This window comes from Triplophysa rosa, linkage group LG11, assembly GCF_024868665.1.
Source record: "Triplophysa rosa linkage group LG11, Trosa_1v2, whole genome shotgun sequence".
NCBI lineage: Eukaryota > Metazoa > Chordata > Actinopteri > Cypriniformes > Nemacheilidae > Triplophysa > Triplophysa rosa.
The window spans coordinates 23,285,088-23,310,351 of record NC_079900.1 but is presented as its reverse complement, the minus strand read 5'-3'; the positions used below and the strand labels follow the sequence as shown (position 1 = coordinate 23,310,351).

General features: G+C 37.6%; 2 protein-coding genes across 2 annotated transcripts in view; both read left to right on the top strand.

Annotated features, from left to right (window-relative positions):
* The first annotated feature begins 1,954 nt into the window (after positions 1 to 1,954).
* On the top strand, positions 1,955 to 17,219 carry LOC130561980 (ras-related protein Rab-37). The gene is made up of 9 exons (XM_057346698.1): positions 1,955 to 2,446; positions 3,659 to 3,769; positions 11,908 to 11,949; positions 12,063 to 12,129; positions 13,192 to 13,244; positions 13,821 to 13,886; positions 14,718 to 14,774; positions 14,852 to 14,928; positions 16,155 to 17,219. The coding sequence occupies exons 1-9, from the start codon at positions 2,333 to 2,335 to the stop codon at positions 16,261 to 16,263; spliced, it is 696 nt and encodes a 231-aa protein (XP_057202681.1). The 5' UTR covers positions 1,955 to 2,332; the 3' UTR covers positions 16,264 to 17,219.
* Positions 17,220 to 20,779: 3,560 nt separating this feature from the next.
* nherf1b (NHERF family PDZ scaffold protein 1b) overlaps positions 20,780 to 25,264 on the top strand; it is a 33,488-nt gene continuing 29,003 nt past the window's right edge. Inside the window, exon 1 of the mRNA XM_057346696.1 lies at positions 20,780 to 21,479. Coding sequence (XP_057202679.1) covers positions 20,982 to 21,479 — 498 coding nt within the window. The 5' untranslated portion in view covers positions 20,780 to 20,981. The remainder of the gene's footprint in view (positions 21,480 to 25,264) is intronic.

Here is a 25,264-nt window from a genome sequence, read left to right as displayed (position 1 = left end):
GGTCGTGTTGTTGGTCGGTTGTGTGTGTCTGTTGCAGATCATGTTACAGTATCTGCTGTCATAGGTGCAGATAGCCGCTGGGCCTTATAATAATACGATAATGATGATTTTACCACAGCCTCTGATTATAATTAGATGCTTTTCGCGTGTGTGTGTGTGTGTGTGTGTGTGTGTGTGTGTGTGTGTGTGTGTGTGTGTGTGTGTGTGTGTGTGTGTGTGTGTGTGTGTGTGTGTGTGTGTGTGTGTGTGTGTGTGTGTGTGTGTGTGTGTGTGTGTGTGTGTGTGTGTGTGTGTGTGTGTGTGTGTGTGTGTGTGTGTGTGTGCGTGTCTTTATGAGAACCACTTTGAGGTTTAGGCCAGTGCAGTAAGGACTAGAATTTTAACGGTCAAGACTTGGTTTTAGAGTTTTTTTATATACATGAAAGAATAGGCCTATATGCGTCAGAACATGGGTACAAATTAAGCTACAAACGCAAGATCAAAACATGATTTGCTTGTTCGCATTAAATCCTGCCAAAATAACCTCCTGCTTAATACAACTGTTGGATTCTGACGTTTTATTTTTTTGGAAAGCTACAGGCCATAATACAAAGTAATTATTAATAGTGTTTGTTCCAGGTTTAGCATGAGAATAATTTGGGAGCCAATGTTGGTCGGTAGAGGGCGCACTTAACACACTCGCAGTAATTTTGTAGTATTTTCATGTGTTTGTGGACGTTGTCGTGCACACTGTCTTTATATGGTCCTCAGCATAAAACTTTTTAAAAGACCACTTATCATAGCCTACTAATAAATAACATCACTGCACTTCAGAAATATATATTCATTTTCTTCTCTGTCTATTGCTAAAATGTATCCTCTAATTTGTATTGAACGGTTCCTGTAGTGAGACGAAGGGTTACTATGGTTTTATAAATAAATTATAAATAACCAATGTTTACTTTTCACAGTTTTCTTTTGCACATAGGTTTTAAAGTTATATTCTGTATCGCTACCCATGTAAAAATAGTTTTTCAAGTAATATATCACGAGGTCAGTAGTAGCTACTTTTCTCAACGCTGGTCAGGATGGACCAATCACAGTCGTTTGGTTACTAAGAAAATGTTGAACTATTTTTATAGAGACTTCTTTGGCATATTTTATGTGTTATACAAAGATTAGATTTAAACGAATTTTGTATTTTCCAGAAAATGCCTCTAAAAGAACGAGAAAACATCCTGAGACATAAAATGAAATGACATTAGGTTTTATGAGCTGTCAAGTGCCCTCTGGAGAATTAGGCTACACCTTTATGGCCCAGTTTCACAAACAAGGCTTAGCTTAAAGTCCCCGTGAACCGGAAGTTGCGATCGTTTTTACTTCCGTATTCTGACACATTTCCGAGTGAAAAGGAATTTCAAAGGAGAAAATTAGTGGGCGTGGCTTGCGTTTTTCACTTTGAATTAATTGGATGTGTAAAAACAGCTGATGCATTGATTTTGAAATAAAACTGGCAGCGGACTGACAGTTGAAGGGGAGGCCGTCTAATTTACGTCATTTGAGATGGATAATCATTTCAGGGCGGAAGTGCATCTTCAAAATTTAACTGAAGATTATGAGGGTACATGAATTTTAAAAAGAAAATGAACCACATTGATAAGCTATTTACTATAAACGCTGCAATATTTCACGAACAAATAAGAATCGTCATTTTTCATTTCACTGGGACTTTAAACCAGAACTATGCCTTAGTTAAATTAGGATATTTAAGTCCCTTTTATAATAAAGAAACATTACTGGTGTGCATCTTGAGACAAAACAATGGCACTGACATGTTTTAAGATATGTCAGGTCATTTAGTTAAGACAGCTCAAACATTCATTTTAGTTTGGGACTAGCATACGTGTATATTGTTTGCCACCCAACTGACGCACACACTCGAGCGCTCCTAATTTAATGAACGAAGCTCTGCGCGTGCGGTGCGAACACCTCTGCTAATGGGCGCGTTCAGCGGAATCGCGTCGCTCTCATGAGCGTCATTTGTAGGTCTCCTCCTCTCAATCAGAACGATCATTCTGATCTGCCACCTGTGGTGTGCCTGGCGCTTCATGTGTTTATGTGAAGCGAAATGTTTCTCCGCGCGACCGGATGATAAGACCATAATTCGCGTCTGAGCGCGTTATTGAGGAGGATGAGGACGCTTTGCGGATAGATGCTCTTGTCTTTTTCTTCATGCATACGGATCTTCTCCGCTTCCTCCGCCAGCATCTGATGAACTTTTAAATGCACTATGTGATTTGTGACACGGTCTTGAGAAGAATATCGAAAGCGAGAGTCGTTATTTGTTTCCGCGATGTCCATCAAAAAAGCAACAATTTTTACGGAGAATGGGTTTAAAAACGGGACGTCGAGAAACGTGCTGGAGCGATGCGCCTCTGTCAATGAGTATTTCGATATTGCCTTCAAGGTGTGCTTTATCTTTTATCGTTGTTGTTATTATTGATGTGCTTGTTTTCGTTGTTGTTTGTGTATTAGTTGGCACTTGTGGCGTGCGCGTGAGAAATCACTTTTGAAGAAATGCAAAGGCACGCAACTGGCAGCCTTTCTATGAAATGCCCACAAACATTACATTAGGCTACATTACATTTGTAGGCTATAGTAAAGAAATAATGTAACGATTTCTAATTATGCATTAAATATAGCAGTGGTTCTCAACTGGTTTTAACACTGTGCCAACGTGGTCATATAAAAGTAATAAAAATGCCATGAAAACATCAAACAGATGTAAATAAAGTGACATTGAGCCGCATAGACCCAACAACATTATATGCACGCTGACTAGGAAAATTCTCTATTTATATATAAACATAAACCACAGCATTGGAAAGAGAACAAACATTTATAGTTATGTCGACAAAACACAAGAGTTTAGCTGGAAAACAGCTAATGCAAGCACGTTTCTTTAGATATCCTAACTGAATGCAGAATCTGTTTACCAGTTGTTTTGAATGAATGTATTTCCTCTTGCACCACAGGTTGAAAGACTGTGTAGTACTATTTGACTAATATGAAAAGTAGATCGATTTTTCCTCACTAGTGGATAAATATTGACTCAGGGAGGGCTGGAGTAGACATATTGCCGTACTCTGGAGGAATACGGTAATATCAAAGTTCTAGGAATCCAGAACGATCCCTTGAGAAACAAATGTTTCAGTCCAATAAGAGAGAAATGAGAGAAGCACACTTGCCCCGGCTGTGCTTTCCTTAGTGAGACACATGGATAGAGATGAACAGTGCTACACAAAATATATCGAACTGAGCAACAGTACATCAGCTATATTTGTCAAAGACTGTGATGCAACACTAAACACAACTGAGCAAAACGGGACACATTACACAATTCGAGTTTTCCTACCTTTACAGTTTCGCCCTTAAGCAACTGGGTGTCTTAAAAGTCAACTACTTTTTACCGTCCAATTCAATTCTTGGTGCAATTCGTAATAGAAGTCCCATCTTTCATGTTGAATATTCTGTTTTTCATTAAGGAAATGTCTTTGCACAATCATAATAGGCAGCAAATGCTGTTTCATGTTGACTTTGACATTGTGTTGGCGAAGAGTTACAGATGAAACAAAAACCAGGATGTGCATAATAAAATGTTTCTCTGACCTTGCCGCAGGTGATGCTGCTGGGAGACTCTGCGGTGGGGAAGACCTGTGTCCTGGTGCGGTTTAAAGATGGGGCCTTTCTGGGAGGCAACTTCATTGCAACAGTGGGGATAGACTTTAGGGTGAGCCGGTGCTTTGATAAAGCCAATACATTCATATTCAACTACTCATCTCAGTTTAAATCGCATAAATAATCACCCTCATGTCATTCCTGACGTTTATGACTTCAATAAGTTTATATTATGCTTTCATGTTATCTTATATGAGACTCGAAATGTCAGCACCAACAGTCATTATTAAAGGAAATCAAATGACTCCAGTGGCAATAAATAGCTTTGGATACAAAACAATTTGTTTGTGAGGTTTTTTTTTTTTTTTTTTGAGTATTTAGCAAAATCGAAACCGGAATGAGCACATCCAAGCACTGATTTCAAATAAAAAATTCAAAATGATTGACACGTCACCAAATCTGAAATGAACCTTCAGATGTGCTTGGTTGCAGTATTTCTAAAAAATAAGCTAAAAATATGAATAGTTTTCTCTTACAGACTGTTCAATTTAAGAAAGTCATTTATTTGGGATTATTTTGGGTGGACTATTTCTTTTGGCAGATGCTTTTATCCAAAGAGCCAACAAGAAGCTAAAAGCTTTGTGCACAAAGCTACGTTTACAATAGGGCTGCACAATATTGAGGAATATGTGATGAATTCTGAAATAATGTAATTAGTGCTGTTAATCGATTAAAAAAATTGCACATAACATTAATTTTTTTAAATGTACTTTTACATTCTAATAATTTCACATTTAATATTAAAATGAATGTAGAAACAACAGATTTCTTTAACAGCACCATTTTATGAAAGAAAGCCAGCATTCTGATATTAGTACTGCAACTGTCTCTATTAAATTCATTATGTTTTTATTTATTTTAACATTAATTATAGCCATTCAACAGTATATTTGAGAGCTCTTATGTCTAACAGGTAGGAAAGATACAGAAATTGAATGAAGTTTTCGAACACTTTACAGTCTTTAATGCTAAATTCTAAATTAAATACAGAATTAAAGCTATAAAACACAATGAATTGCTCTTTTCTTTTGTTCTTCGATGAACATTAGTGACAGGAGTCACAGCAGCAGGTTTAAGAACGCGGCCCCTTAAAGAGCTGCCGCTCTACACAGATCTGATGCCCTCTCCCATTTTCACAATTCTTTACATTCATTTATGATTTTATTTAACACGTTGAAGTCTGTGCTTACGGAAATGCTAGACCAAACGGGCTTTCTGACATAATCTTGTGTGTTTTTGTTCATTCAAGCACGAAAGGGAACTTAATACTGATGCTGTGCTGTCTGACAGAGATTCACGGACGCAGCCTTTAGCCCGTGACTGTATACACCAGACTGGACGTCGCGTTGCGTTTGGCCGCGTCCCACAGCTAGAAGTTGTCTATCTACACTGAACGCATCAAAGCAAATGTTTAAAATCACGCTTAAGTGGTTTAAAAGCCTTTACATGAATAAGAGCGTGATTATATAATGTAACGCTATAGACAAAGGATGACAAAACAAACGGATGCTGCATTAATTGCGTTAAATATTTTTAACGCATTAATCTGAAAAAAATGTATCGGGCCCTAAATGTAATAGTTATGCTTTAAATTGGATAATCAATTTAAATTATAGTAAAATCTATGTTCATTTTGGAACGAAAGCATCTCTAGAACTTCTGAAAGGGAACGGTCATGTTTTACTGTTTTAGTGCATAAAAACCAATCTGACAAACCTCTGCGATGTGTATATTTGGAATATTTTGATCATTTTGGTCTATTGCGCAGCCCTAGTTTACGAGTAGGAAGCTAGTTTTCTTTTATCTTTTTAAAACAGTTTTTGATACACTACAAAACATACAATAACATAACTTTAAACTTCCTCAAGTCCACCAAGTTATATTATTTGGCCATTTTTATAATAAATGAATGTTTTTCCAGTGTGCAGTATGTCAAGCTCTAAAATATTTCGAAAAGCAGTTTTTGTGAGTGGGAGGGGACCTTTAAATATGGTTGAATACAATTGGGGGGCGTTGGACTCAAAAATATTGAGAACCCTGTAGAAAATCTGTTAAAGATAACAGATAATATTGAGAAATTATTTGATTCCAGTTTATATAACAGTAAACCTTCAGAAGGATTCCAATATTAGAAACGAGCAACTGGAGTTCATTTTGAACAAGGTCACGGATCATTTCAGTGTGATCTTAACAGTTTTTTTCCGAGCCAACTGTTGTGTAAATCTTTCACGATGTAGTTTAACCTTGTTGAAGGATGCGACAGTTGAAGACTGAAAGTCTGTAAGTACGTGCTGTTGCTCATTTCCATGTTAAGAGGCCATTTACATAGACGCCTTCAAGGCCCAGCAGCAAAAAATCTTTTTTATTCGTGAGCGACAAAAACAGACATCATAAAACCTCGCTAATATAAACTTGACTAACATTAATAGACCCCAGAGGGAATAAATGTACAAAAAATTTAAATAATTGTATAACATAGGGAAAATATTGTATATGAGGACTTGTATGTGTGTTTCACTGTATTCATGTTTTATTACAGTGTAACCGAGTGAATCTGTGTGGTTTTCTGTAGTGTTGTGTTGGTGTGGTCCAGCAGTCTCTCTGACAGATGACTGTGAAGTCTTTGTGCCACTTCAAATGTCATGGAGGGTTGAGATGTAACCCAGCGATCTGATGCTCATTCACGTTTCAGTCTGGCTAAATGATTAACACGTCGCCCCGCGGCACTCTGGGTCTCGAGCTGCATCTGCCACCTCTGGTTAGCAAATGAAAGACAACTTGTTTTGTTGAATTTGCATTTACAGTATGAGAGCAAAGAAATCTCTTGATGAGCAGTTTTGCTGTAAAGTTTTATAGAAGATGCTTTCATTCAAAGTGAACTTGGTGTATTTCATTCTTTAATTCATAGTGCACGCGTGTTTTATATTTGATCAGTTTATTGGAATTGAACCCATAACTTTATGAGCTACAGGAGAGCCTCAAAAAAATAGATTTGGGTTATTCATCATTGCAAATAATATTACTTTATCCACTTCAAGTAATGCACGAGATGGCCGTCAGTCGGTGTAACAGGTGCCGGTATGAACCAACCTGATTTCTTGGGAATTCATAACTGTTTTACAAGGTGGCTCATTCGTATGGATTCATGCAATGTGAATTGCACATCAAATAAAATACAAATAAAATAATAAATCATAAAATAAAGTAAAACATAAATAAATAGAATAAAATATAAAATACAAAAATAAAATATAATATACTAAATGAAAATATAATAAATAAAAATAAAGTTAAAAATAAAATAACATAACGAAATGTAAATATTTTTTTTAAACAAAACAAAACAAAATAGATATTTAGAACAAAAGCAACAAAGGCAATAATAAAGGAATTTATATGTATTAGCACGAATTTCGTTATTGTCCTTTGTTCAAATTTTGTTTTTTTACTAAAATTTCTAAAAACTATTTAGAAAAAAAGCAATAATATAGGAATTCATATGTATTGGCCACCTCAAAAATATTTACTATTGCATTGTTTACATTTACATTTATTTAGCAGATACTTTTTTCCAATGCAACTTACAAATGAGAGAGCATTTAACATTTTGTCAAATTGAAATTTTGGTTTTGTGAAGTTTGTCATACTCCACAAATAGATTTTTTGGCGTTTGTGATGAGCCGTAGATTTTGTTCAGAAGACCTTGAAAACAGTCCGTTACGAAATCTTTGCATGTGGTGTGAAGGTTACGCAAATCAATTTCCAACTTTCAAATAGAGCGAACGAAGGTGTCTTCAGCGACTCAAAGACCACCTTAAACCCTCGCATGCTTTGATCGGCTGCCAACGATGTCTAAAATTAGTTTGAAATGAAGCATCTTATCTTTGGCAGTTCAGGCAAACAGCGAAGCGTTTCGTTGCTGGTATTTTTTGAATGGCACAGTGGCAGCACTATAGGCTGAAGCTATTTCTGGCTCTTCCTTGTAGCACTTGCTCAGCATGAGGATATGTGGGAGGCAGAGCAGAGCCGAGCAGGTCTGATGCCAGAGAAATGGAAAGCTATTACAACTAATTGATGGCTATGGAGGATTTCTGCTGGATGCACAGAGCCCTTTTAAAGATGTATGTTCTTCACAGAGGGGTGATTTAATGGGAAATCGCCATCAAAGGGTCTTGCTGATTGAGTAACTTCAAGATGTATTTAATGTCACAGAGATAACAAATTTTTGTAGGCTAAAGCCACGGGCACGCTAGGTTTTTCGTTGCATTGACTTCCATTCATGCGAATGCATCAGACTGGAAACGCAAGCCCATCCATATATTTTTCGCATTTCGCAATGTAGCCAAGTTCAAGTTTGGTGAAATCTAACCTGCGAATTCACATCACGTGAATGCGTGAGACCAATAGAAGATCAAAACATCACAATGTGACCTCTCGGTACTCGGTATTTAAAAGATGGAGGAATCACTCCTGTCCATTTTTGTGGCACTATCCGAATAAACGTCAAGTGTGACCGCGGCATAACCCAGGATTTAGCATCAACACAAGTGAGGAACAGGGTTTGAGGTTGGGAATCGATTCCAATTCGGAATCAGAATTGAAAGGCTAGGAATCGGATTGGAATCGAAAGGAATAGGAATCGGATACTTGAAATTACAATTTCTAGCTTGTAGTTTTGAGAATTGTTTCTAAACACATTATAGATGTTAGAAATGTATTGCTGAAACACATTACAAAGACTCAGAAGTATGTAGTACTGATTGTGGAGTTAAACCGTTAAACAGTTTTTCACCAATTCTCTGTTCAGGATTTTTTGGGCGGGACTAAAACGGGGGATCGATGACACAATGGAGCGTCCGAGAATGCATGTCCCCTCCCCTATCCCTAGAGCGCCTAGCATCAGGTGTCAGCTCAATCATGAGCTCAGGGTTGTAAGCTCTCACGCACACGCTTTCAGGCTCTCTCACGCTCTCACTCTGCCCATCTAAACAAATCTCACGCCAAATATCAAGCAAATGGTAACGCAGACACGAACGGACGGAGGGAGGATCACTGCGCGTGATCGCGATGTGCTTCAGTGAATGACGTTTAATCTTCAAATTTGGAGACGTGCGCGAGCAGATAATCCACCCGGCTAGTTCGCTATCAGACAAAGACAAAGCTGTTTTAGGCCATGGTCACACTTGACTTCTTTTTTGAAGCTGCTAGAGTCTGTTTTAAATTATAATCCTAAACCGTGTTTTCAAAAAAAGTCCTGAGCGCATTTTTAAAGGCCAGCGCCAGAGTTTTTTTCTGCAGCTCAGAGCGTCTTTTGAGGTTGAACAAAGTTCAAACGCCCTGTCAAGCACCTTTTTTCACAGCTAACCAATGACAGAGACCTGTCTTTTCCATAACAACATACGAAGAACGTGATTGGTCGAGAAGGCTCAAACTCGAAAAAATAAAATGGCGGACAAAATGCCCGTTGGAGCATAGTTTTGTATAAATGTAAGTTTAATTTTCACTTTTAATAACTTTTGATTGCATTTTTAGCGAGAAATTAGTATTGTAGTTTTTTAATATGTGATTGGTTATAGCGAAATAGACTTCCGTTACGCTGCCTATGAAGCCTGTCTCGCTGCCTCCGTGCACAAATGCTATCTTTGAACATTGCCGGCTGCTATTTGTAACCACAATGCGCTCTGGGTTCGGGCTAATACCGGACGGGGGAGAGTACTCCGTGTTCGGAAGAAACTGCCGGGCTCGTAGCCCTCTCCCCGGACAGCACGCCAAATACGCATACCTTTTAACCTGCTCCTGAATTATCTATTGATGAATATCGCGCGTGTTTGAATTCAAATCCTTCCATAAAATATATTCACATATAGCCTACTGGGCTGGGGACTCGGGTTGAGCGACGTGAGTGGGCGTGGCTTCAGTGCCAACAGCGGACACGCCACCAGCGTTTGAGAGCAAAGAGTCCTGCTTATTTTTCCAAGTTTTTGATAACTTATTTGATTTACTTGGACGTTTTTTTCTCCATTCAATATTTTAATGTCACTTTACTCAGACTTTAAAAGAAATAGTTTTAATTTTGGTATACTAGAATAACCTTAATGAGGTTGGTGAATATTGTGTAAATGGAAGTGCTATAATGCTCATTTGCTTCCGAGTTTTTCTTGATTCTTGATTTCGATACCGATTTGACAGTGGGTTCGATAGTATATTTGAACTTGGTCGACCTACTTTGTACATATAAACCTCCTAAAAAATCAGTTTGAGAATGTTTTTGACCTAAAGAAGAAGTGGCTCATAAGAGTTGGATGATCACAGATTGGACGAAGACATTGAAATGAAAAGATTGTTTCCATTCATTATTTGACAGAAACCAGGATTTCTCTCTCATCACATGAAACACAAGATCCCTAGTTATTCAGCGACTGCAGATTGACAGTATTTCTGTAATGTCATCCATCAGCGTTGGCGGAAAAACAAAGACGTTTAACAAAGCAGACTGCCATAAACTTGAAGCAATTCTGGAAAACAACAGTCTCTCAATTCCCAGTCTTAATCATCAGTGTGTTTTTGTTGGTGGAATTCATCATCTTTTCTCCAGCTAGGGACAACAGTGCATGTTTGTCAGTTTTGCCCATGGAGAGAAACAATAAGAAATTTGAGTGTGCTTAAAACCAGTTCTGTCAAAGAAAAGAAATGGAGGTTTTCTTTGGAAGCCAGAGTGATAAAACTGAACAGAAGCACAATGAAGAAAAGATGATGTGCTTATTGAAGCGGTTAATGTTCTTTGCTGTGCTCAGATTTCATTTTTTTCCCAGTGGAACTTCCTGGAGGTGTATAAAGCAGGTAATGCGGCCATTGTCAACCAGTAGAATACTTCGACAAATATCCTGCAGACGTTACATATCCCAAATAGGATTAGTTTACTCATCAATGGAAATTCATTCACTTGAAATCATTTACTTACCAAGCTGTTTGAATTCCTTCAAAATGTCCGGACTGATCTTTTCCACACAATGCGTGTGGCGTTGAGCTTCTAAAATAGACCAATATCGCAATGAAAGTATTAAAAAAATCTTGTACTTATGCATGGATGCATATATAGCCGGAAACAATAAGTTTGATCCCTGCTCACAAGCAACAGTGTTTGTCTCATCGAGCATTTATTCATATTTACAGAGACATGCAAAACTGTCAAGGCCACACACACTACATGTTACACATGACAGGATAATATTTAAAGGGGGTTGGAGGTAATTTTGGGACAAGATCTGTTTTTCCTACCGGTTACGTTCCCCCCCGCTGTTAAACTTATGCATGGCGGTTCTATATAGCACCTCAGTCATCCCAAAGAACCTCTGAAGAACCACTGAAGCACCCAGATTTGGTTCCATATATCACTTAAAGTGGTTCCCCTATGGTCACGAGCCAAGAACCACGTTTAGTGCTATATAGTGTGTATTAAAGGTTAATAATAAAGTAATTTGGTTAATAATTAAGAATACTGCCGTGTTGTAATAACTGTGTTCTATAGACTACAGTATATAATGATTTACTACAGTTTATTATAGAAAATACTATAGTACGCTACAGTATAGTATATAATGTGGGATGGTTGTGAAGAAAAAGGATTTACAGACAACTAGAAGGTAAGAAAGCAATGGACCCCTTTTAAAAGCATTTTTAAAGTTGGGATACAAGAATGGATTTGAACCATGACACACTTTGAAATGAAATGTGTTGTTATTTTCTGACTTGTACTCGATCACTTCTGTCATGTGTGGCTGTACGGGAATGTCTGTGGATGGATGCTGGTGATAATTACTCATCATACGAGATCTCACATCAAATCGTCTGATAAGTCGCCTCGTCTTCTCTCAGTGCAGAAGGTGGATTTTAAAACATTTTGTTCACAAAGGAAGTAACGGCTGACGTCAACAGGAAGTGAAGCCGAGAGCTGCTCTGTTATTTCATCTTCACTATATAATTAAGTCTAAGCTGAGAGGCTGACACAAACTCAAATAGCACATTTAGAGATCTCACTTTAGTCGTAGATAAATTGTTTGGTTATTTTGTTTCCTTTAATAATGAACCCTTAAGCGCTGATTGTGTTTGTCATGAACATGGTGAACAAATAAATGGTGTACTGTGGTTTCTGCGTGTGTAATGGCTGCTGTTTCTTCATGTTGTCTGTAGAATAAAGTGGTCACTGTGGATAACACGAAGGTCAAACTCCAAGTACGTAAGCACGTTTTAGAGAACACATCTTGCATTTTAATAATTGTTTTGAGCCAATCCTTAGGAAATTTTGACAAGACATGCATCACTATTACTCTGGCTTATATTTGCAGATGTGGGACACGGCGGGTCAGGAGAGATTCCGCAGTGTTACTCATGCGTACTACAGAGACGCTCAGGGTAAATATATTGTCACAGACATTTTTCTGTTTTGACATGCAGTACTCGCGCAGTACAGTCTTGATATGTCTTATCAAACCTGTGTTTGTTGAGCAAACGGTAACCAAGTTGACATTGTTATCGAAATAATTAAAAACATAGTTAAAGGGGTCATATGACACGGCTAAAATGAATATTATCGTTCGTTTTAGATGTAATGTAATGTGTATACACGATTTAACGTTCAAAAACACTGTATTTTCCACATACCGTGCATGTTTGTATCTCCTCTTTGCCCCGCCTCTCTGAAACGTACAGATTTTTAACAAAGCTCATGGCTCTGAAAAGCGTGGTGTGCTATGATTGGCCAGTTAACCAGTGCGTAGTGATTGGTCGAATACTGCAAGCGTGTGAGGGAAATGTAACGCCTCTTACCATATTTGGAACATCAGGTTCCAATGCAATTGTACTGACAGGTACGCTCACCTTACTTGCGTATACATTTGGGTGGTCTTAGTCAAATCACACCACGAACTGATGTAGATTTGTGGGGGTGTGGTTACACGAGGCGTTTCAGGCAGGTCTGGGTGAGCATTCGCTTTTAGATAGAATGCATCTTTTGTTCCCACACTTTCATTTGTGCAATTTTACATGTCTAATACATGCATGGGCAACTTATAACACACCAAAGACACGCCATATGACCCCTTTAAATATCATCTCAATGTTTTCCACACTGTTTCATTTCACACAGGGCAGCATTTTCAGTTAATCATTTTCAACTAAATCTAAATTTGAATTAACCGAAATTTTATTACTGAATTTGGTATTTGTATTAAATCGTATAAACATCATGAAACACTGTATGCAGTGAATGTATAATGAGCACATTGGAAGTTGACAAACGTACATGTGTCCTATGGTGTGACTGTTAATATGTTATTTTATATTGTTAATATTTATATTTCTAATATAAAATAGCATAAGAAAGATTATGCTGTTTTACAGTAGCACCTGTAAGTTTGTGTGTTATTACTGTAAAGTGTGAATCATGATTTGAACCTGTTGTTATTTCCGTCACAGCTCTGCTGCTGCTGTATGACATCACAAGAAAGTCCTCTTTTGACAACATCAGAGTAAGACACAATATCTTTTCATTATTACACGGCATTCTGAAGAACTCGGTTCTGATTGGTCAGTCATGCAAGGCAGCGTCTGATGTTTCTCAATAACGGCTGAAGTTATATCAGACCACTCTTCCGGGTTATATTACCAGTGCTACTTAGGCCCTAAACATTTTATGTAATAAAATAAGAATTAAAATATTTTATTCTCAAATCAAGATTTTGTGATAAGTACTAAGTAACATCAATATTTATGTTGCAATAGTCATATAATAAGCTCAACTTATTGGCTGAATTGTAATGTAAAAATTATAATGTATTTTCCAAACCTAAAAATGTGAATTTAATGTATGCACTTAGTCATTTATAACAGATTGTATGCGATGAGAAATACTGCACTCCTGCATAGGAAAGACCAACATCTGATGTTAGCTAGTGACAGTGTACTGTAAGAGTGTGTCTTTCCAGTCCACTGAAGTGTGTGTGTGTGTGTGTGTGTGTGTGTGTGCGTGCGTGCGTGCGTGCGTGCGTGCGTGCGTGCGTGCGTGCGTGTGTGTGTGTGTGTTTTGCTTGTGTATCGCTATGCAGGCCTGGCTGACTGAAATCTATGAGTATGCACAGAAGGATGTGGTCATCATGTTGCTTGGCAACAAGGTAAGTGGGACTTCCTGAAAGGAGAGAAAAGACAGACATGAGCAGCCCCCTTTTCGAGGTACAAATAATGTACAAATGCATGCGCATGCACACACACTCACACAAGGCTGCAAATATCGTATTTCTCTGTTTTTCTTAGTTGCTTCGCTACCTTTTATGTATTAATTAACATATTAGTCAAGTAATGCATTTTAGGCAGATAATCATACTCGTACACCTTTGGTTTTCTTTTTTCAGCTGTCTATGTGCAGTTATGCTATGTTTGGGTTTTGCACTGGATCACATAGTGCCACCTAATGGAAAGATTAAACCCATAAAGCACGCAAATACAGCACACACAGATTAAAGGGATACTTCACCCAAAAATGAAAATTCTGTCATCATTTACTCACCCTCGAGTTGTTCCAAATCTGTATAAATGTCTTTGTTCTGATGAGCACAGAGAAAGATATTTGGAAGAATGCTTATAACCAGACAGACATTGACTCCCATAGTAGGAAAAATTACTTTATCATTTTGTTTGTTCTGTTGAACACAGAAGACGACATTTTGAAGAATGTAGGACAGCAAACAGTTCTTGGGCACTTTTGACTACCATTGTATTTTTTCCTACTATGGGAGTCAATGGGGAGAAAAATCTGTCTGGTTATGATCATTCTTCCAAATATCTTTCCCTGTGTTCGTCAGAACAAAGGCATTTATACAGATTTGGAACAACTCGAGGGTGAGTAAATGATGACAGAATTTTCATTTTTGTGAAGTATCCCTTTAAGTGAATTGTCTAGGTTTTGTAACAGGTGTGAATGTGGTTTATATTTTGTATTTCAACAGTCAGACATGGCTGCAGAGAGGGTCATCACATACGAGGAAGGGCAGAAGTTGGCTAAGGTATGTACTCAACACTTTTTTCCATCTGTGCATGTTATAGCATTTACCTACACTGATCTTATTTTTCTCTGATGAAGCAATATGGAGTTCCTTTCATGGAGACGAGTGCCAAGACTGGTGTCAATGTGGAACTAGCTTTCCATGCCATAGCAAGGTAAGAAATTTAAGGATTACTGTATTACTACAGCTAAGTAGTGTTGTAGTCAAGACCACCTCAACCGAGACCAAACTTCATTTGAAAGATTTACATCACTCTAACCCTGAAACACATTTAGCAGATAAATCTTGGATTTTGTTTTACATCCAATCACATTAATCACACTGTAAAACTTTGCTGTAGTTTTGCCAGTAACTTACTGTAGATTTAATTACTTTCCTAATAGTAGGAATTACTTTCCTAATTTTCAATTTGAGTTAAACTTTACTTTTACCTAAATTAAAACACGTTGACTTTTGAGATTCAAAATGAGCAAGAAGAGACTGGTCTCGTGACTGGCATTGCACTGCAAAAAAATGACATTCTTCCTGAGCATTTTTGTCTTGTTTTCTAGTAAAAATGTTTAAGACAGAAAAGTGACCTAAGATATTTAGTCTTGTTTTATGAACGAAAATAAAAGAACTAGGTAAGTTTATGTTTAAAACAAAATTGCAAATTAAAGTCCCAGTGAAATGACAAATTACAGTGCCTATTTTTTCATGAAATATTGCAGCGTTTATTGTAAATTATTGTAAAAGCGTTTATCAATGTGGGTCATTCTCTTTTTAAAAATCATTCAAATCTGAAAATGCACTTCTGTCCTGTAATGACTTGTCATCTTAGATGACGTATGTTAGACGGCTTGGGCGGAGCATCTGTTAACTCCTCCCCTTCGACTGTCAGTCTGCTGCCAGTTCCATTTTAAAATGCAAAAGCTGTTTTCATACATTCAATCAAATGGCAAAGACAAAAGCCACGCCCACTATTTTTTCTCATTCAAAATTCCATTTCAAATGCGTTCAAATGTGTCAAAATACGGAAGTAAAAATGATCGCAACTTCCGGTTCACGGGGACTTTAAATCTACAGTAAGTTTCATAGTGCATACATAGAAACCAATGCAAAGTGTTGTGGCACTGTGATCAGTCTTGAAATAAAGTCCTGAGGCCTTATCTGAGACCAAGACAAGACATCCAAAAGGAAAGAATCACTCTTATGAGTGCTCATATTTATGGTTCGTACTTTATCATATAGTCCAAATAAGGGCTTTTCACACTGTGCTTAACCCTGGGTTATCTTCATTCATTATCCCCGCATTTTACCCGGGGTTAAAGCCCTATAGTGTGTTGGCCCATTCGTATTCTAGTTTCGATCATAAATACATGTGCGATTTTATCCATGCAGAGAACTAAAGCACAGAAGTGCCCAGCAGCCCCACGAACCCAAGTTCAAGATCCACGATTACATCGAGTCACAGAAGCAGAAGTCCAGCTGCTGCAGCGGCCTCATGTGATGTCCTTCAGCATCTTCACATTCGTATCCGCAGAGGGATATTTGTATAGAAAGATGTGTGTGAATGTGCATTGTTTCGATGTATCCACTCCCCTAAATCCCAGTTTGCTTTAAAGGAATATACAGCCAAATACTTCTGAAGGTACATGACGGTAATAAGAGTTTATGGAGGCGATGTGTATTTATCCAGGTGTATGCAGGTGTGTCTGTTTGTGTAATGTGATGAACAGGCTTTTCTGATGATTTTGGTCTCTTATCTGCATAAAGTATAAATGTTACTATTAAATCAGTTATATGCCACGCAAATGTGCTCTCTCTGGGCAGTGAGCTTGTGTCTGTAGAGTGTTTTTGAGATTGTCGAAATGTTCGCGTATGGTTAAATGTATGTTTACAATCAGTATATATTGACTTGAAAACAATCATAGCACAGCCTGACCTACTCGGGCCTGAATTTAACTCAATATTTGTTTGTTTTTGGCTTTGCATATGTACGAGCATGGTACAGAGTCATACTTCATGCCATCATGAAGTATATGAATCTGCTACATACATGAAAACATAAATGTAAAATAATGTTTTGATTGTGTTGCTTCATCCAAATGCTTTACGTTTGACATGACAAAGTGCCATGGGGAGATCCATTGTCACGACATAATACAGATTTTTGTAATAGAGAGCTTTCTGGTTTCAATTTTTCAACATTAAAAGCCACAGGGTGGCAGTATTACACACTGCGAATTACAAATACAAAATGAGCTTAACAATTTAATTGTTGCCTTACTTTTCAGATCTATATTTGCCCTGTAGTAGTAAGCGGAGTAAATCACTTTCAATGGACGTGAGGTTAACTGACTTGGAATTGGATTTGAATGATAAAATGCTTATCTGTATTTTACTCCTTGTAAGTTTATTTGCATAAAAGCAGTTATCGAACGAATAAATGTAAATGTGATTTGATCTTGGTGGAATATCGTCCTGTAACTGCTATTGACTGTGTTTGCTTTGTGACATCATGACACCTGTGACTTTAAAATGCACCTAATATTTGTTTGTATGTATGCAGAATAAGTGTATTGTATAGACTATTTCAGAGATTTTTAGCATCAGGTATAAATGGTTAATAATAAAACACTAAACTCATAACAAATGTTAAGAAAGTGTTCTCAAATAAAAATGTATAAAAGCAACATACACTGTAAAACTTTGTTGTAGTTTTGCAGCAGGTTTGCCTGTAACTTACTGTAGATTTCATTACTTTCCTATTCGTACTGTTTTCAATTTGAATTCAACCTTACTTTAACCAAAATTAAAATACTTTGACTTTTGAGATTCAAAATGAGCAAGAAGAGACTGGTCTCGTGACTGGCATTAGCAAAGCAACAATGCAAAAAATGACATTCTTCCTGAGCATTATTGTCTTGTTTTTTAGTAAAAAAATCTTAAATTACGATACATTTACATAACAAGAAAAGTGACCTAAGTCTTGTTTTGTGAAAGACAATATAAGAACTAGGCAAGTTTATGTTTAAAAAAAATTGCTACTGGCAAAAAGTTACTGGCAAAACTACAGCAAAGTTTTACAGTGTAGATTATATAGACATTAAAACATTATTTGAGCAAAAAGAACCCGTAAATAATCAAATGAAGTTCATAAAATTTCAACATATAAAACGAGAGAACAACTCTAAAAAAACAGAATTTAACCTGGACCGTGTGTGATTGTGCTATGTTTACTTGTTTACCCTACAAATGTTATAAAATAATAATATTTGGATTTAGTTTGGATGACAGAATTCACAAATACCGGCACATCTAAAAAAATTAGAATATCTTGAAAAAGGTCAATATTTTTTGTCACTCATTTCAGAAAGTGAAACCCATATATTATATAGATTCATTACACATAGAGTGAAATATTTCCAGCCTTTATTTCTTGAAATGTTGATGATTATGGCTTACAGATAATGAAAACCCCAAATTCAGTGTCTCAGAAAATTAGAATATTACATAATATCAATAAAAAAAGGATATTTTAAACAGGAATGTCAGGCTTCTGAAAAGTATGTTCATTTCTATGCACTCAATATTTGGTTGGGCCTCCTTTTGCCTGAATTACTGCAGCAATGCAGCGTGGCATGCAGGCAATCAGCCTGTGGCACTGCTCAGGTGTGATGGAAGCCCAGGTTGCTTTGATAGCGGCCTTCAGGTCATCTGCATTGTTGGGTCTGGTGTCCCTCATCTTCCTCTTGACAATACCACATAGATTCTCTATGTGGTTCAGGTCAGGCGGGTTTGCTGGCCAATCAAACACAGTACCACCATGGTCTTTGAACCAGCTTGTGGTACCTTTGGCAGTGTGGGCAGGTGAAAAGTCCTGTTGGAAAATAAAAAAACAATAAAGCTTGTCAGCAGAAGGAAGCATGAAGTGCTCTAAAATTTCCTGGTAGATGGCTGAGTAACCAACACCAGCAGATCTCCACTCTTCCTCCAGACTTCAAGGGTCCCAGAGTCTGGAGGAAGAGTGGAGATCTGCTGCATTGGTCCACTGTTTTCTGAAGTCCACAGTCAACGCAGCCATCTACCAGGACATTTTACGACTAAACGACTAAACTAAAGGAGAGTTGGGTAACACTTTAGTACAGGGACCAATTCTCACTATTGACAAGTTGCTTATTAGCATGCATATTATTAGAATATTGGCTGTTTATTAGTATGTATAAAGCACATATTCTACATCCCTAATTCTACCCAGTACCTAAACCTAACAACTGTTATACTAACTAATATTAAGCACCAAATTAGGAGTTTATTGAGGCAAAAGTCGTAGTTAATGGTTTGTTAATAGCGAGAATTGGACCTTAAAATAAAGTGTGACCGGTGAGTTGCATAAAAAATAATTTTGAAAAAGGTCATTTAACTATTAACTACGTGTAAATATAACTAAACTGGTACAGAAGTAAAGTTTCAGAGAGAGAAAGACCTTAAACTCAATGTTAAATACTCAATGTTTTCACTTTTATAAACAACAATATTAAATTGAATTCAGTGTGCGTTTACATTTCACTGCAAAATTCACACACACAACTTAACACATTTCTATTTCCCCTTCCAGTTCTTATTTTTAACAAACACCTCCAATTCACTTTAAAGGAACAGTTCACCCAAAAATGAAAATTCTGTCATCATTTACTCTCCTTCGAGTTGTTCCAAATCTGTATACATTTCTTTGTTCTGATGAAAGATATTTGGAAGAACGCTTGTGACCAAACAGTTCTTTGGACCCCATTGACTACCGTAGTAGGACCAATTATTTTATAACTTTTGTTCTGTTGAAAACAAAAGAATATATTTTGAAGAATGTAGCTAAACCATTCTTAGGCACTTTTGACTACCATTCCAAGAACTGTTTGGTTACAAGGATTCGTCCAAATATCTGTCTTTGTGTTCAGCCAAACAAAGACATTTATACAGGTTTGGAACAACTAGAGAGTGAGTAATTCATGTCAAAATTTTCATTTTTGGGGTAAATCCCTTTAATTGACTCTTATTCCTCCTATACGCACTCATATGTGTAATGTTTACCTCAGTTTATTAATACTGAAGTGGGTGTAACGCTAAAACTTTCTCTGATAAATCCGAAAGCATGCGTGGTGCTGATGTAGAACGCCGGTGCCTGCGTTAGCACCACACGCATGCGTCGTGTTGCTCTTCTGGACACGTGACAGAGACTGACACGGAGAAAGAATTGTTGAATAAAGTCGTTTTGTAATAATTGCTTAGAAACTGGGGTTCATTTATACTGGTACTGCCCATTTGTGAAACCTTTTTGGGAAAATGTTTATGATTTTATTATTAAGAATGTTGATAGAGATTTTGTTTTATTTTGGAAATACTTTTTGGTGTTTTGAAAAATCATGAAAGAATTGGCCATACTAGCAATTGTATTTATATGATTAATTTGATCCCTTTGTCCAAAATTTCATATACACAGATGTACATTTTCTGTAAGAAATTTGAACGTTATGTTGATTCATTTCGATTTTCTTTGCAACATAAGGCACTGAAAACTTTAAAACTTTGTAATTTCTTTCATATCTTTTTGTAAACTCCCCCTAGTGTGTGTTTATGTCTATATGTTTTGATATTACTGTCAATAAAAAAGGCGTTTTCTGCGCACAAAAAGTATTTGCTTACAACACAGCTGTGTGGTGGTAGATGACAGAACCTCTCGGATTTCATCCAAAATGTCTTTATTTGTGTTCCGAAGATAAACAAAGTTTTTATGGGTGTGGAACGATATGAGGGTGAGTATTTAATTTTTCGAAAAACTACATCCCTTAAACAACAACTTCATTGATCTCCTAAATGTGCCGTGAATAGCAGAAGTGAAAATTGCACACACACATAAAAAAAAAACTTGCGAAAGTGGAGAAGATTGAATGATTGGGGTGTCATTGGTGACCTGTGTGCAGCTACTGAACTTGAACTGTGAGAAGAGGAGGAGGAGTCACTCCTCTGTGGGCTGGATCATCCTGGATGTTGACTGAACAAACACTAGAACTCAACTTTGCCCTCACACTAAAACAAGCACAAAATCACTTCTATCACTGAAGCTGTGCGGGTTAACATGCGTCATCCGTGAGAATCTGAGTGAAGGACTGAAGAAGTGAAAGTTTACTTGTTGATTAGATTTCTGTCGCTTTAAATCAAACGCGCGCGATGTTCGGCCAGACTTTGCGACCCAGACTGTGTGTCCTGGAAAAGGGCGAGAACGGCTACGGCTTCCACCTCCACGGGGAAAAGGGCAAAGTCGGCCAGTTTATCCGTCTGGTCGAGCCCGATTCCCCTTCCGAGCTGTCCGGTCTGCGCGCGGGCGACAGGCTCGTGTTCGTCAACGGAGAGCGCGTGGAGACCGACAACCACCAGCAGGTCGTGGCACGAATACGCGCGACCGCCGGTAACCTGGAGCTCATAGTGGTGGATATGGACACGGATCAGCTGCTGAAGAAATACGGCTTGAAGTGTGTGAAGGAGTTTGTCACGGAAGGTGTTCCGGTGCCTGAGTTTGATGAGCCCGAGATTGACGAGGAGATGATGGGAAACGGCGAACCGAGAGACTCTCCACCACCCCCGCCGGTACCCGAGAGGAACGTGCAGATCATTCCCGTCCACATCCCTGCAGAAGAGAAACTCAGATCACCCGTGAGCTCGGAAACGGTGAGATACTGGCACCCTCAGCAAAATGTTTTACTGTAGTGATAGTAGCAGATGTTTGTGTCAGATGGATTACAATATCATGTTTAAACCAAGCTTAAACTATGTTTCCCATAGTGAGACGATGGCGAATTTGTGTTTAACTACAAAATACTCGACTAATAATTCTACTAATTATTATATACTGTACAAAATACTGTAGTCCAGCCGGGGTTAACGTTCAGTACTATGGTAAATTCATGGTAGTTTTTAAATAACTTTACCACAGTGAATGAAGATGATGATCTTTAACATTAGAAAAGTGTGAACAGTTTACACTTAAAGGGATACTTCACCCAAAAATGAAAATTATGTCATCGTTTACTCACCCTCGAGTTGTTCCAAGTCTGTATAAATGTCTTTGTTCTGATGAACACAGGGAAAGATGTTTGGAAGAATGCGTATAACCAAACAGATTTTGAGTCTGTTTTTTTATTTCAAGTATAACTTTAAGTTGTCTGTTTGGCAACAAAAATAAAAGTGCCATGATATTACCATACTGTACCATAGTACCTCTGAGACATGGTAATTCTGATGTAATGGTAGTCATTTAGTACCATCTCATTCTTTACTGTGGTTATACTGCAGTACTTTTTGGTATAGCTGCTGAGCTAAAACACACACACAAAAACCATGGTAAAACCATTAGGGCTGTGTATTGGCAAGTGCCTCCCGATACGATACATATCACGATAGATGGGTCACGATACAATATATTGGTATGTATTTCGATACGATACACATTTGCGATATATTGCAATACTTTAAATAGAAAATGTAAAAAGTAGAGCTAGAAATACAACATGCTGTGCACCACCTGGGGTTTTCTGTAAGGATAAATGTAAAAACATCCCTTACCTCTGCAGTGGCCATGATGTGCGAATGCATGGACCTTTAGATCAGAGGTTTGGGTTCTCAAACTGTGGACTGCGCCCCTCAAGTGGGTAGCACAGGGGAATAAGGTGGCTCACGCAAGTCACTTGGCTGTTGTGGTGCATTACAGTTAAAACAATGAACATGGGCAGCCTATACAACCCCTGCTTCACCCATGCTGTAAATGTGCTGGTGTCACATCCATGAAAGCACAATAAATGTCATTGTGACTTTTCTTAATAAACTTTTTGTCTAATGCACTGAAGTAGCCAAGTGACTTGTGTCATGACTTGCGAAGCCTACAAACAGCATTATTTTATATAACTCATTACTCCATTACTTATTTTGAAAACCAAAGCACACCCACACATCAGCTCTGAGAGCTCCAAGCGTTCTTATATTTTTCGCCATGTTTGCTTCCACTTACTTTTGGCCGTATGTATGTGACATGTTTTTTTTTTAATTATCGATAGTAGAGGTATCACTATCGATACACTATTGAAAAAAAAAATATTGCGATAGTTAAATGTATCGATATTTTTGCACAGCCCTAAAAACCATGGTAAAGTACCATGAAGTTCACATGAAGACATACGTTTGAAGTACAATGTAAATACATGGCAAATGAAAATGATAGGCTAATCACAGTACCGCGGTGTTACCATCTAATACCATCCCTCCATGTACATGTAATGTTCATCTGACATTGATGTGATTGTATTCCTCAGGTTTCAATTGTAGTCAGTGGAACAGCAGTTAAATGGCAGTGCTATGACAACTGTGAAACACACATACCCACACACTGTAGTGCACTTGGCAGTTCACATAACTAGTGCTTTCATCATTTAACATCACAAGGTTCCTTGTGTCATGATGATACATATGTGCTTAAACTACAGTACATACTGTACACTCCGTCACCCACTGTATGAATTTGGGATGTAACAATATTATTAACAATAAAATTGTCTCAATATTATCGTGGTCACATAACTGTGTGAAACAATAGGTCTTCCATAATGTTAGAAAAAACAATAGATGTTTCCTTTGTCAAGGTCCATCTGGTGCAATTATTTTATTTTATAAAAGGGATTTTTGTTTCATTTGACCCATCTCATACAACTCATACCTCTAAGCAACAGTTATGATCAGAGGATAAAGAAAAGAGGATTCTTATGGCACATTTCCAAGCCATCTTAAATATTGCAATAAATATCGTACCGTAGGGTTGGGCGATGTCTACCAAATTGGCATCGGACGATGCCTACAGCGAAACATTGCGATGGATGATGACATCGATTGGCGGGGCGAGGCGGGCGTTGGGGTATATCAGTTTGCTAGATGGCCATCTGCCAAAACATTAAAAACAATTTGTGCTCCAGAATGCGACCAAAACACATTTTGTGACCAGTTTTCAAGATTTTTTCACAAGTACTCGCACATGTATGACCTGCAATTTTGGAATTTCTTCCAGTTGTTATGTCACATGTGGAAAGATGAGTAGATCGTGAGCCCACCAGTGTAGGCTGTGTGTGTGTGATTAGTCAACTGCGCGGGTCACGCGGCACTGATGTTTCCCGCTGCCATTGCGCGTCAGTTCAGGTCGTCATTGACAAGTTTACACACACACAACATGAGCGCATTACTACGATTCACTGTTTGCGTTCACTTTCTAAGTCCGTCTCCGTCTCGCGCACACACGCGTTGCGCAGCTTCCAAATCATACCCAACTGCAGATAAGCATGAATGGACGAGCTGGACACATGCGCAGAATGTCATACTGTGGACTGTCATAATGATGGCTGTCAGCCATCGGCGATGGACGATGTCATCGTCTATCAGCTCAACCCTATCGTACCGCGAGAGTTATGCTGAGGTATTATCCTACAGTGAGATTTTGATATTGTTACATCCCTACCCTAGTATGAATTAATGAAGGGCAGTGTCGATGTGAAACATGTTTTTCTTATTTACATTTGCATTACATTGATTGACTACCTAATTTTTTATTAATTTGAAACCATAGGCATAGTAGGGATGTGTATCGCCAACAGTGTTGGGCAAGTTCCTCTGAAAAAGTAATTAATTACTAGTTACTAATTATGTATTCAATAATGTAATCAGATTACTGTACAAGTTACTCTCTTCAAAAAGTATTTGATTACTTATTACTAATTACTTTCTATGTCCTGTATCAACCTTGATTAGTTAAGTGATTCAAGGATAGACATGAAAGGGCTCTTTTAATTCATTCAAATAAATATTATAAAACTACTTAGTTAACAATACTACTTTGAGTATTAACTAAGTATTACAAATGTGAGAATTATACATTAAAGTGTGGATTTTGAATTTTGATGTCAATGCACACACTTATATTACACAAAGTATTTAGTTTAATTACATCAGAAGTAACTGTAATTAAATTACAGAAAAAATTAGAGTAATCCCTTACTTTACTTTTTCAAGGGAATAGATTATTAAATACGATACGATACAATACACATCTTGATAAGGGTTATTTTTTTAATACATTTATCATATGACAGATTTAGAGCAAAATCAGTTATCAGTTAATCTGACAAATCAATGCATAAAGTAGTTTTGAGAATGAGTGTAAAGTTGCAAAAGATCAAGTCCTTATACAGAGACCCTTGTTTCTAAAACAGGGTTTCTAGGCTACATCATATGTGTGCATGTGTTTTACAAACAGACTATTGCCCGGTTTCACACACAAGGCTTAAGACTAGTCCCAGACTAAAATAAAAGTTTGAGCTGTCTTAACTGAAAATAAATAGCCCTGACATATTTTAATATATGTCGTTGCCATTGTTTTGTCTCAAGATGCACACCAGCAGTATTTTTATCCAAGGCAT

What these genes read in the sequence shown, in the direction of transcription:
- LOC130561980 (XM_057346698.1), top strand. Translation starts at nt 2,333, where the DNA reads ATGTCCATCAAAAAAGCAACAATTTTTACGGAGAATGGGTTTAAAAAC. An exon ending in CAGTGGGGATAGACTTTAGG is followed by an intron (nt 3,770 to 11,907) that starts GTGAGCCGGTGC and finishes TGTTGTCTGTAG; the next exon opens with AATAAAGTGGTCACTGTGGA. An exon ending in GTACTACAGAGACGCTCAGG is followed by an intron (nt 12,130 to 13,191) that starts GTAAATATATTG and finishes TTTCCGTCACAG; the next exon opens with CTCTGCTGCTGCTGTATGAC.